Raw genomic sequence first — 11,754 nt, 5'->3', positions numbered from 1 at the left:
CCTAACGTGGGCTCCTCCGTCCCTCCTCGTACTAACTCCCTGTTTCTCTTCCCTTGTAGCTAGAGCACATTCAGAAACACATATGGTATATGTAAGTAGCTTTTCCTCCCACGTCGCCTGCTTTGCCTTTCACCTGTCACCATGGCCTGGAGGGCCTGCTAGGGAAAGCGGGGGGTGACCCAGCCCAGCGCAGGCCTGCCCCCAGCCTCAGCCGCTCCTGGCTCTCAGGGCCCCCAGGCCGGCCTGCGCTGGGCAGAGGCAGGATGCAGGAGGCGTGCAGGGGCTGGGCGCAGGGAGAGCAGCAAGACTCGGGGCCCCGGGAACGGGTGGGCCCCGCCCTCCCGGCACCTCGGGGTGGGGGCGGAGGAGCCCTAGGCTGCGGAGTAGAGGTGTGACCCCGCGGTGTCTGTCATCCACAGAGGGGGCAAGAACGAGCCAGAGCCAGAGCAGCCCATCCCCCGCAAGGTGCAGATCCGCTCGCTGCCCAGCCTGGAGGACATTGACCCCGACGTGCTGGACAGCATGCACTCGCTGGGCTGCTTCCGGGACCGCAACAAGCTGCTGCAGGACCTGCTGTCCGAGGAGTACGTCAGTGGGGGGCTGTGGCGTGGTCTGGGGCCCCAGCGGCCCCTCCCAGGCAGGCGGCCACAGGGTGGGACGCCACCCAGGAACGGACTTGCCAAGCCTTCTTGGTGCCTCTCGCCCACTGCAGGGAAAACCAGGAGAAGATGATTTATTTCCTTCTCCTGGACCGGAAAGAAAGGTACCCGAGCCATGAGGATGAGGACCTGCCCCCCAGAAATGAAATAGGTATAAGGTGGCCGGGTGGCCTGGCCCCATGCTGCCCCTCCCAGGCCCAGCGGCCTGCCTGGCCCTGACCCCTGTCTGCACACAGACCCTCCCCGGAAGCGTGTGGACTCCCCAATGCTGAACCGGCACGGCAAACGGCGGCCTGAACGCAAGTCCATGGAGGTGCTCAGCGTGACAGATGGCGGCTCCCCAGTGCCCGCGCGGCGGGCCATCGAGATGGCCCAACATGGCCAGAGGTGCGTGCCTTCCAGGAGGACCCCCCCACTCCGCCTCCTGGCGGCCTGGCCTCGTCAGCGTTAGCAGTCCTCATGGGCTGTGCTGGGCCTGACATGGTTCATCTCTGCCCCCCCCCCACGCCCTGCCCACGGCCCTGGGGCTGGGCCAAGGCCACTGGGTGCGGCTGGACCACGCTGTGCTAGGGGCTGGGCTGGGGTGCTCAGACTGCTTGTGCTGGACTGGACTGGACTGGGGTGGACTTGGCTGGGCTGGACTGGCCTGAGCTGGACGAGGGTGGACTGGGCTGGACTGAGCTAGGCTAGACTGACCTGGACTGGGCTGGACTGCGCTGGGCTAGACTGGGCTGGACTGAGCTGGGCTGAGCTGGGCTGAACTGGGCTGAGCTGGACGAGGGTGGACTGAGCTGGACTGCGCTGGGCTAGACTGGGCTGGACTGGGCTGGACTGCGCTGGACTAGACTGCGCTGAGCTGGTCTGAGCTGGGCTAGACTGACCTGGACTGGGCTGGACTGTGCTGGGCTAGACTGACCTGGACTGGGCTGGACTGTGCTGGGCTAGACTGACCTGGACTGGGCTGGACTGGGCTGAGCTGCATTATACTGAGCTGAGTTGGGCTGGACTGGACTGGACTGGGTTGGATTGAGCTGGGTTGGACAGAGATAGACCGAGGTGGACTGAGCTGGGCTGGACTGGACTGGGGTGGACTGGGCTTTGCTCTGTGGGCCTGGGTTGGACTGGGCGGGTCAGGCCGTCTGGAACAGCGCTGGGCTGCACTGGAGTGGACTGGACTTGGCTACACTGGGGTCAGGCCATGTTCAGAGCCACCCAGCAGGCCTGTCCCCACTTGATGCTGGCCCCATGTTTGGGTCACCTGTGGTGGTGTGGGGGTCAAGGACAAGGATGGAAGGACAAGGATTAAGGGCCGCAAGCAGGTCTGGGCTGTGCCCACAGCACCCCCTGGAGGAAGGAAGGGTGCCCTGGTCCTGCAGGGCCTCCGCTGACTCTGGCTGGCCAGGCGGGGCCCTCAGCCAATCCTCATCCTGGCCCCGCGCAGGGCCTGCTTGGGGAGGGGCCCAGTGTTCCCGCCCAGGTGGGGGTTTTCTCCATAGCTCTGGGACCTGGAGACCCAGCTCTGGGGGTCCTAGCTCTGGGGCTGCCCCTGGTCACCTGGGGGCTGAGTGCTGGAGACAGCCAGGCCTCTCAAGGTATTTGCCAGGAAACAAGGCCACCATCATGATTAAACTGGGCTCATTGGCTGGTGGTCATTGCTCTCTCGGTGGTCCCAGGCCTCCCCCAGGGAGACGGGCTGGCTCCAGACCACCATGGCCCACTGCCCGTGGGCTCCGGGACTGGGGCACTGGTGAGGGTGGCGGGGAGAAAGGTCTCTGCTGGCTGAGCTCCTGCCCTGACTGTGCCTCGCATCCTGCTTGTTGTGGGCACCCCTCTCCCCAGCAGGCCCCCAGGGTGAGAGGCCACCTCTCGCCAGCCCACCTTTCCTGAGCCTGGCCCCTGCTCTTCCGATCGACCTGCCCGTGCAGGCCAAGTGCTGACGTAGGGCCCACCTCATCCTGGCCACCCCACGTCCCTCCCTCCTCACCCGCCTGGAGCAGGGGGCCGGGCATGGGAAGCCACCAAGCCGAGGGTCCTGCTCTGCCTTCCAGGCCTGGCTGCCTCGGGGTGGGAGGAGCTGGGACAGGGTCAGCTGTGGACCATCCTGGTGGTCCCCGGTGGCGGTCCCCGGAGAGTCCCTTCTTCCCGGCACCTCCCAACCTGCCACTGCCGCTCCAGGCTCCGCTGCTTTTTCTGGCTTGGCCACTTGGCACTGGGCCCCAGCGGGCCACCAGCTGAGGCTGGAGGGGTCCTAGGGCTGGTGGTGGGTGCTGGGCATCCTCCAAGGCCTGCCCCGCCCCCCCGCCCCCGCCCAGCAGGTCACTGGGGTGGGGTGCGCTGTGGCCCCGGCGCTCTCCTGCCTGACCTCCCCTCGTGCCCGTGTGCCTGGCCTGGGGCCAGGTGGGCCATGCCCAGCTCGTGTGGAGCTGTGCGGAGGTCCGGCCTCCCGGGCCGCCTGGTGGGGCTGCGTCAGTAACTCTGTTTTCTCGCTTTGTTCCTGCTGTAGTAAAGCAATGTTCAGTAAAAGCCTGGATATCGCTGAAGCCCACCCCCAATTCAGCAAAGAAGACAGGTATACACCCTGCCCACCCATCCCCCGCCCCCCAGCCCCAAGGACGACGGCGGGCCTGGTGGCAGGGCGGAGCTTGAGGCGCTTCCGGCCCTCGCAGCTCTGGCGAGGGAGACCTCCAGCACGCTGGGGAAGGGCCTGGGCCAGGTGGGCCTGAGCCCCGAGGAGGCGTGGGCTGCTGGGGCAAGGCCAGTGGCTGGCCTGACCGGGTGGGGAGACCCACTGCGCTCTCCCTGCCCGGGGACCCCCGAATGTCTGCAGGCTGTGAGGCCTCTTCCGCGTGGCCCTGCTTACTCTCCCCTCCCCCATTCTGTGCTGCCCACAGGGGCCAGAGTGGAAGCCGGCAGCCCAGGGCGTGGCAGGCTCCCCAGTAGGTGGCAGGAGGCATGACAGTCTCAGGGGTCTCTGCATGGGGCCTGGCGTTCCTGAGCCCCCCAGCCTTGCCCCTGCAGGGCCCGCTGCCCGTGGGCGATGGTGGTCGGGCCTCACCCGTTTCCCCCCCGCCTGCTCCCGTACCTGCCCGTGCCCCTGCCTGCTCACTGCTGGCCTCTCGCTGCCCACCTGTCGCCCCACCCTGGCTGCTCTGCGTGCTGGCCCCCTCCTTTCTGTCTCGGGCAGGTGGCGGCCTGGTTAGACAGGACGGTGTGGAGGCAGCCCCCACCCCTCTTCCTTCCACTGCTGCTTTTCTGGTTTCCGTGTGCCAAGTGACGAGTGCATGGCTGGCTCAGTGGCAGGCAGGCCCCAGGCGCTGGGCCTCACTCCTGGCTGCTGCCCTGCCGGCCTGTGGCTGTTGGGGTGGTCACCAGCCGGGACCAATGGCCCCCACTCCCTTCCCAGCATCCAAAAGCTTTGGACCCAGGCCTGGCTCTGGGCACGGTCCTGGCTGCGGGCAGGCTCGGCCAGGGGGCTGGGAGCAAGGTCAGTGCTGTCCCCGGCTCCGTGGCTGCGTTGGGTGAAGGAGTTGGAGGCTAACTGCCATGGGGCCCCACCCCACAAATGCCGGGGCCCTGGTCAGAGTGGGCTCAGCTCCTCCCTCAGGCCCAGGGGCTGGGCCGGGGCGTGAGTGGGTGGGCGAGAGCACCTCTCGGGGCTGGGCTGATGGGTGCGGGCAGGCCTTCACTCTTTTCCTCTTCTCTCTTGTGGCTGCCTTGGTACCCCCCTCCGTTTCTTTCCTCGAAGGGTGGCAGGTGCCAGCACCCAGGGCTGAGCAAGCATGGTGTGCCTTCCCTGAGGCTGTGTGGTGTGGTGGAGTGAGGCCCCTGCCCCGCAGGGCGCCCGGTTCCTGCCCCACCAGGTCTGCGGGCCCAGTGGGGCCGGTGGTGGACAAGGCTCGTGGTCCCAGCCAGCGCTCACCCCAGCCTGGCCTTGCCCAGGCCCTCGTGGTGCCAGTGAGGAGAGGGCTATGGGCCGGCGTGCTGTGGGCAGCTCTGGGCTGGGCAAGTGGGCCGTGGGCAAGGCAGGGCTGGGCCAGTGCCCTCTTGGTGGCCCACGTGCTAGGATGGGAGGCTCTCAGCCAAGCACAGGACTCAGGGCCTGTGGCAGTTCAGCCTTTGGGGTTCTGGCTGGGTTTGGGGCACCAGGGTCTGGACAGTGGACCTGACATGGGGGCTGGATGCAGCTCCCAGGAAACACCTGTCCCACCTCGTTCTTCTGGCCACCCAAGCCCCTAACAGACCCTTGCTGAGGGCTCCCCAGTGCAATCCTGGGCCTGGGCCTTGGCCGTGGGGCAGCTCCCACGTAGAGGAGAGGAGCCCCGAGACAGGCAGCCAGCCCCCCGAACTGGGGCTCCGACGGGGCCCCCTGAAGGGGCTGTGGGGCCCTCCTGGGCCCTGGGAGAGGCAGGGTGGGGACAGCAGGACAGCCCTGCCTGTGGCCAGGCGTGCGCAGGCCATGGCGGCCTCGAGGCTCTCGGCTGGGGCTCCCGGCCTCTTGGAGGGTCCGCCCAGGGGAGAGAAGCCGAGAGCCGCGGCCCCTCCCGGCTGACCCTCTCCGCACCTGTGTCTGCAGGTCCAGGTCCATCAGCGGCGCCTCCTCGGGCCTGTCCACCAGCCCGCTGAGCAGCCCCCGGGTGAGCTCCCGCCCCACCCCACCCCCAGCTCTGAGAGGCCCAGCGTGCACCGGTGGGGGGGGGCCGGGGAGGCTCCCAGAGCCTGGGCTGGGCCGTGCCCCCCGCCTGCCGCTGGGGCCGCCCGCGTGGTTGCTGCCGCTCTGGCTAACTGCACGTTCTTTTCTTTTGTTTTGTTTGTTTTCTCCTGTTATTTGTTTTCTTTTATGGCAATCGCTCCCACCCCCACGCCTGCCTGCCCCCGCTGGTCCTGCCTTGGGGTCCTGCTTGAACATGTCTTTCTGGCCCGCCTGGTGCTGTGTGTGCATGCGGGGGGTGGCGGGCGCTCGCACGGCGGCTCTCGCGGACCCTCGAGCTCTGCTCCCTGCCCCCTGCACCTGCCCTGTAGCCTGTCAGAAAGTTTGCCCTGCCCCCCCCGCCCCCTGAGAGCCCCTTCGTGGCCTGCCCCCTGGCCACCTCCGTGGAGCCTGAAGCTTGTCGGAGCACCTCTCGGCCCGGACACGTCCTCCCTCCACAGGCCGCCTCGCGGCCCAACCCCAAGACCCAGACCTTGCCGAGCAAGGCCAAGCTGACCGACAAGCCACTGCAGGGCACCAAGTCCAACCCACTCCCGGCTGGCACCCAGGCCCAACCCCCTGTCCCAGGGGGCCTAGGCCCCCAGCTGGCCCTGCCCCCGGGCCTGCCGACCATGCCGGCCCCCACCCGGCTCCTGGCCGCTGGGACTGAACCAAACACCAAATCTGTCCCCACCATACAGGTGACCCCTCACCCCTCTCCAAGGGGTAGTCCCCTCCCCACCCCTAAGGGGACGCCTGTGCACACGCCCAAGGAGAGCCCGGCGGGCACGCCCAACCCCACGCCACCATCCAGCCCCAGCGTCGGAGGGGTGCCCTGGAGGACACGGCTCAACTCCATCAAGAACAGTTTCCTGGGGTCACCCCGCTTCCACCGCCGGAAACTGCAAGGTCAGTGGAGGGAAAAGCAGCCATGGGGATGGCAGGGGCCGCCCCTTCTCCTCTCTGCTGGTTCCCTGACCACGAGCCCCGGGCAGCAGTCTGTGTCCTCTAGGATGGTACAGGCCCGGGCAGTACGTCCAGACAGTTGCTTGCTCCCGGGCCTGCCCGCTGTGTGTCGGAGGCCTGGTGGGCGTGACCTTGGGGCCCTCCCAGCTCCATGGCTTCCCTTCAGCCAAGTGACCACTTGAGGCCAGGCTACTTGGGCCCCAGGACGACAGCCAGCCAAGTGGCGGGTGGTGGCGAGGGCCGTCAACAGGCCTGTGGGACGGGGCAGCGGTGGGGAGCCTGTTGCAGCGCACGGGGTGCCAAGGGTCGGTGGGCACTGCCGGGCCGTCCGAGCCTCCAGCACAGCCAGTGCGTGGGCATGGGGGACGGGTGCCATCTGTCGGGACAGTACGGCTGGCTGGAAGCCAGATAAGGCATGGCCTGATTATAGCACAGAGGCTGGGGCAGCCCGGTGGCCCTAGGCTCCGGCGGGGGCCTGGAGCTGGCAGGGTGGCTCCATGAGACCCCAGCCACGGCGCGGGGCGGGGGTGTCCTGGTGATAGGGCGGAGTAGTCACACCTTCTCTCCCTGTCTTTCCCGTGTGCGCAGTTCCGACACCCGAGGAGATGTCCAACCTGACCCCGGAGTCATCTCCAGAGTAAGTGGCCACTGCCGAAGGTTGAGGGTGAGCCGTCGTCCGCCCTCCTGGTGCCCAGACGCAGTGTGTGTGTGGGAGGCCCGTGCTGGACCCTCCCCCATGGCGGGCCAGGGGGCCCACGAGGGCTTTGGGGCAAAGTACCCGGGCCCCTCCAGGTCCTCCTCCCCCTCTCCCCGTGACCCTGTGTTGCCCCAGATCCCCCCTCCACCTCCTGCCTGGGACCTCTCCTTCTCAGCACCGTGTCTCCGTGTCTGGCACTTTGAACGCCAGGTTGGGGAGCAGGGCCTGGGGTGCTGAGGGAGCTGGCCGGCTCTTCCGGGCCCTGCTCGGAAGCCACAGCCTGGGGCTGGCTGGAGGCCAGGGACAGCACGGCCATGCCTCGGAGGGGCTGGGGCACGTCAGCTAACAGTCCCGGCCTCCACGCTGGGGGAGGCTTGCGGACCGGAGCCCGAGCCCTCGTAGCAGGTGTGCTCACCCTGCTCCGGACACAGGCTCGGCCCTGGACATACCAAGTAGGGGAGCGCGACAGGAGCAGTCCATGGTGTCTGCGGCAGGTAGCCTCCGCCAAGGAGCGCTCTGCTGGGCGAGCTGAGCAGGGCTGCCCGCGGGCAGGACGGAGCCTGGAACGCAGCCAGAAACTCGGGGGCTCATAGACATGGGGCATCTCAAGGCAAAAACATGGCACTGGCCACGGAGGAGGAACAGCCACGGAGTGGCCTGGTGGGAACTCGTGTCCAGGGGAGGGTGGCGTTGTTCAAGGCCAGGAGCAGACCAAGCCCTCCGCTGACCATCGCCAAGAGAAAGGAGCAGGGCCCATGGCAGGCGACGGGCAAGCATCACCCCACGGCCAGTCTGGACTGGGGTGGAGACCCTGGAGCGACCCTAACCCCCACTCCCCCGCCCTGGTGGCGGCCTTGGTCCTGCAGCCCCGGGAAGAGGGCGCACGAACGGGAATTGTGCTGTGAGACAGGGCAGGGCCAGCTGGGGACACAGGCAGCCTCCTTGGAGGCCGCCGTCTCGTCACTGAGCAGGAGCTGCTACCACGTGCCGTGCTTTGCGTGGGGCCTGGGGATGCGGCGTGTACGGGTTAGGGACTCCCATCCCGCTGTTAGCGCCCCTCGGCCAAAACTTCCTGCTGTTGTCGCAGCGCTCGCAGACACCCCTCTAATATCATTGCTGGGCGTCCCGACAGCGGAGACCCCCCGGCAGCTGACGCTGTGCAGGTGGCCCACAGCCCCCCCTTCTCATTCTCGAGTCCCTCTGCAGGCCTTGTCCCTCCTGGGGGTCCTGGCCAGCGCCCACCACCCGGCAAGCGTGGCCGATGGGACCAAGCAGGCGTGCGGTGGCCCAGGAGGCCAGGACAGCTAAGGCCTCCTACAGAGGCCGTGCTTGCCGGTGGTGTGTCAGGGTCCGGGAAGCACCCAGTGGGGTGCGTGTGCACGAGCGTGCAGGTTTGGGCGCCGGCAGGTCTGAGGCCATAGGTTCGGCAGGTGGAGATTCTGGTCTGGCTGATGTCACAGCCCTGAGTGTGACGTGTGCAGGTGGGGAATTCACTGTGCAGTGTTGAGCCAAACTCCTTGGGGAAGCTGCAGCCTTTGCTCCTGAGGCCTTCGCCTGCTTTGACGAGGCCCACTACGTCAGGGAGAGTGGGCGCTTTACTTGGAGACACCCGGCTGCTGCCCGGTGGCCCAGCTGACACGTGACATCGGCTGGCGCTGCCTCTCTGGCTCCTTCGAGCTTCTTCCAGGCGTGGGACTGCCTGTTACTCCAGATGCCAAACCGCTGGTTCCCAAAATACAAACATGTTTTCGGTGTTCTTCGTCAAGGGAGGAGAAGCAGAAACCCCACATGCGGGCTCCAGAACTGCCCCCCACATACTCGCTGGGCACAGGCACCGTGGCTGGTGCCGGAGCGCCGCGGGGAGCACCTGGGGCAGGAGCTTGCGCTCGGGAGTGCCAGACCCAGAGCGCACCGCGGGCAGGACGGCAGCATGTGGGGAAGGAGGCGGACGCGGCCGGCGACCAGGGGCCCGGCAGGACGTGCCTCCCTGTCTTCACCTCTGTGCTGTTGTTGGGTCAGGGTCCCTGGGCCGAGCAGAGGCCAGCTCTGGAATCGGGCAGGAAAAGGGGAAGTCATGTGGTCGGGAAAACCACAGAGAGGTGCCTGAGACTCAGCCCCTATGGCTCGCCCTGCCAGGGCCGATGTCGGAGCGCGCTGCTGGGCCGGGGCGGCCTGTGCCTCGTGGTCTTGTGGTCTGGATGGGCGCGTTCCGTTGCCGGAGCCGCGAGACAGCCGTCAGGACGTGTTAGCACTGCCGCCTGGCAGACTGCTCCGGGCTCAGCCGCTTAAACACCATACGCTCCATGTCTCCTGTGGGTCAGTCCCTGGGCTGGCCCAGCTGGGCCCTCCACTTTAAGGAGTCAGCGGGCTGTGGTCCCCTCCAGGCTCAGCTGGGGCAGGACCTATGGCCAAGCTCCCGTGGCCGTGGGCGGGATTCACGTCCTGTGGGCTGCTGGACCGAGGGCCTCTCCGTCATGTCAGCTGGCTCCATCACCAAGCAGTGGAGACCTGCTAGCAAGTAGGAGACATGGCCTTGAGTCACATGTTCTTGGAGGTGACATCTGTTCCTCTGGTTCTGCTTAGAAGCAAGTCCAGGCCCGTCCACGCCCCCGGAAGGGCTTGCACCGGCGTGTATCCAGGAGGCAGGATCGCGGGGCCAGCTGGGGGGTACCCACGCCGGTGTGCACTGCACTGGGGGGGAGGGGGATGCAGACAACACAGGTCAGAGGCAGACGCAGGACAGAGTAACAAGGCCAGATGGAAGACAGAGGACAGTAAGGGAGGCTCTGGGCACCAGTGAGGTGAGGGGCTGTGTGCAGGAGGGTACACCCCGGCCCCGCCCAGCACAGCACCTGGCTTTGGAGCAATCTCCATGTCCCAGAGTGCCCTGGGCTAGGCAGCAGGCAGCTGGGCAGCCCCTGGTCCTCAAGGACAGGGGGTGGTCGGGGGGGAAGCTGAGGCTGTCCCACCACGTGGGAGGGGCATGTAGCATCCTGGGCCTTCAGGACCTATTGTCCATGCAGTGTCTCTCCTGTCCATTCGTCCATATGGGCGCAGAGTTCCCCGGCCAGCCCCGACCCCGTACCCCGGCCTCCCGCACTGCCCCCACTCCCTATGCAGCCCCAGGGCAGGGGGCACCTTCCTCCAGGCTGCTCCAGGATCGCTACATAGCAAATTCCCCCAAAACTTGGTGGCTGAAACAGAGAGGAGTAAGGCTGGGGGTCAGGATGGGCTCTCCTTTCCTTTCTGGTGGGTTCTGGTGGGCAGTGCCCAGACCTAGGCAGGCATGAGGGTACGGGGCCAGGCCAAGACTGCGGGATTAGCATTAGGGCAGTGGGGTCAGGGTGGAGGAGTCGGGGGCCAGGGAAGGAGTTGGAGGGTGGGAGGGGAGGAGTTGGGGCGGTAAGCTGGCCCTGGCTGGGAGGGGACGGCAGGTTTGTCCTCAGAGGCTCGGCTGACAGTGAGCCTACCCTGATACGAGCAGCCCTCTGCCCCCACCTCCCTTCCCCAGGCTCGCCAAGAAGTCCTGGTTTGGGAACTTCATCAACCTGGAGAAGGAGGAGCAGATCTTCGTGGTCATCAAGGACAAGCCCCTGAGCTCCATCAAAGCGGACATCGTCCACGCCTTCCTGTCGGTGAGCCTCCCACCCGTCTGGGGACGGCGTCCTACACGGGACACTGGCTCCCGTCTGCCCTGGCTGGAACCACAGGGGCACCGCATGGGCCCCGGGCCTGGGGAGGGAGGTTGGCTCTCATGCTGAACAGCCCTGGCTGTGGGCACACTGGGGACGGGCACAGGCACGAGCCTCGGGGGTGACAGCTCGCCGAGACAGGGAGTGAAGTGCAGGCAGTTCACAGGGGAGGGGACACGGGGCCTAGACACAGAGGGACCTCTGCAGGGGCTGTCCCAGAGGCCTGTCTCTGTTTCCCACGTGCGCTTCACCCACCCCCACCGGCTGCCGCCTCCTGGAGCCCCTGCCTCCCACTGAGGCCTGGCGGCTCCCTGAGGGGGGCCGCGCTGAGCCTTGGGTGCACTCCGTCCGTCCCTGTGAGATCTTTGAGCACGGGGAGAACGCCCTGAGGGTTTGCTTCCAGAGTCCTGTCAGGGGGCCTGGCCCAGTGCTGGGTCCCCCGGGGATCACAGCACCCCTGCAGCAGAAACTGCCCCCCACCCCCCGCCAGGGCTGAGACCTGCCATGGGGGCTGCTTTAGCCTGGTGCGGCCTCAGCCCAAGTTCCCCGAGGGCGAGGGGGCCGCCTGCCACGGCAGCCCGCTCTCCTCCGTAGGGCCCCTGGTCTGGGCCTCCCTCTCACTCCACCCCTGCGAGATCCTCCCCTGTTCAGCCTCCCAGCATGGGCTGGACCTTCCAACCACAAGGCCAGCACTGCCCTCCTGAGCTGTGGAGCCCTGTCCTAGGGGTGACCCCTCCCGGGCAAGACTGCCTCCTGACTTTGTTTCAAGGGCATTTCCCCTTGCTGCCCACATGCCAAGTGCACAGGGGCCCCTCTGACCATGCTGGGAGGGGCGCCCTTCCCGAGCCCGCAGAGCAGCGGGCTGCTGCCCTTGACAACGGCCCTGTGGCCCCAGCCTCGGGAGGCTGTCACCCTGGTCCCGGCCCGCCTCTCCTCTTCCACTCTGCTCCCGTGTCCCAACCCGCACCCAAGCTGAGAGGTAGAGGCTCCCGGCCCGGCTCGCCAGGGGGCGTCAAAGGGCGGGCACTGGGCGGGGGGGGGGGGGGGGGGGGG

The 11,754-nt window shown here is 67.2% G+C and overlaps 1 protein-coding gene across 4 annotated transcripts in view; it reads left to right on the top strand.

The window, feature by feature from the left end:
• Positions 1-11,754, top strand: part of BRSK2 (BR serine/threonine kinase 2) — a 67,723-nt gene that overhangs the window by 51,282 nt on the left and 4,687 nt on the right. For all 4 annotated transcript variants that reach the window (XM_040639683.1, XM_040639680.1, XM_040639679.1 and 1 more), the window contains exons 13-16: positions 5,233-5,293; positions 6,048-6,255; positions 6,901-6,949; positions 10,521-10,644. In XM_040639683.1, the coding sequence (XP_040495617.1) occupies positions 5,233-5,293; positions 6,048-6,255; positions 6,901-6,949; positions 10,521-10,644 (442 nt within the window). The remainder of the gene's footprint in view (positions 1-5,232; positions 5,294-6,047; positions 6,256-6,900; positions 6,950-10,520; positions 10,645-11,754) is intronic.

Source organism: Ursus maritimus, unplaced genomic scaffold (assembly GCF_017311325.1).
Source record: "Ursus maritimus isolate PB19 unplaced genomic scaffold, ASM1731132v1 scaffold_23, whole genome shotgun sequence".
Taxonomy (NCBI): domain Eukaryota; kingdom Metazoa; phylum Chordata; class Mammalia; order Carnivora; family Ursidae; genus Ursus; species Ursus maritimus.
Note: the sequence above shows the minus strand (reverse complement) of the source record. Positions and strands in the feature narration are given on the sequence as shown.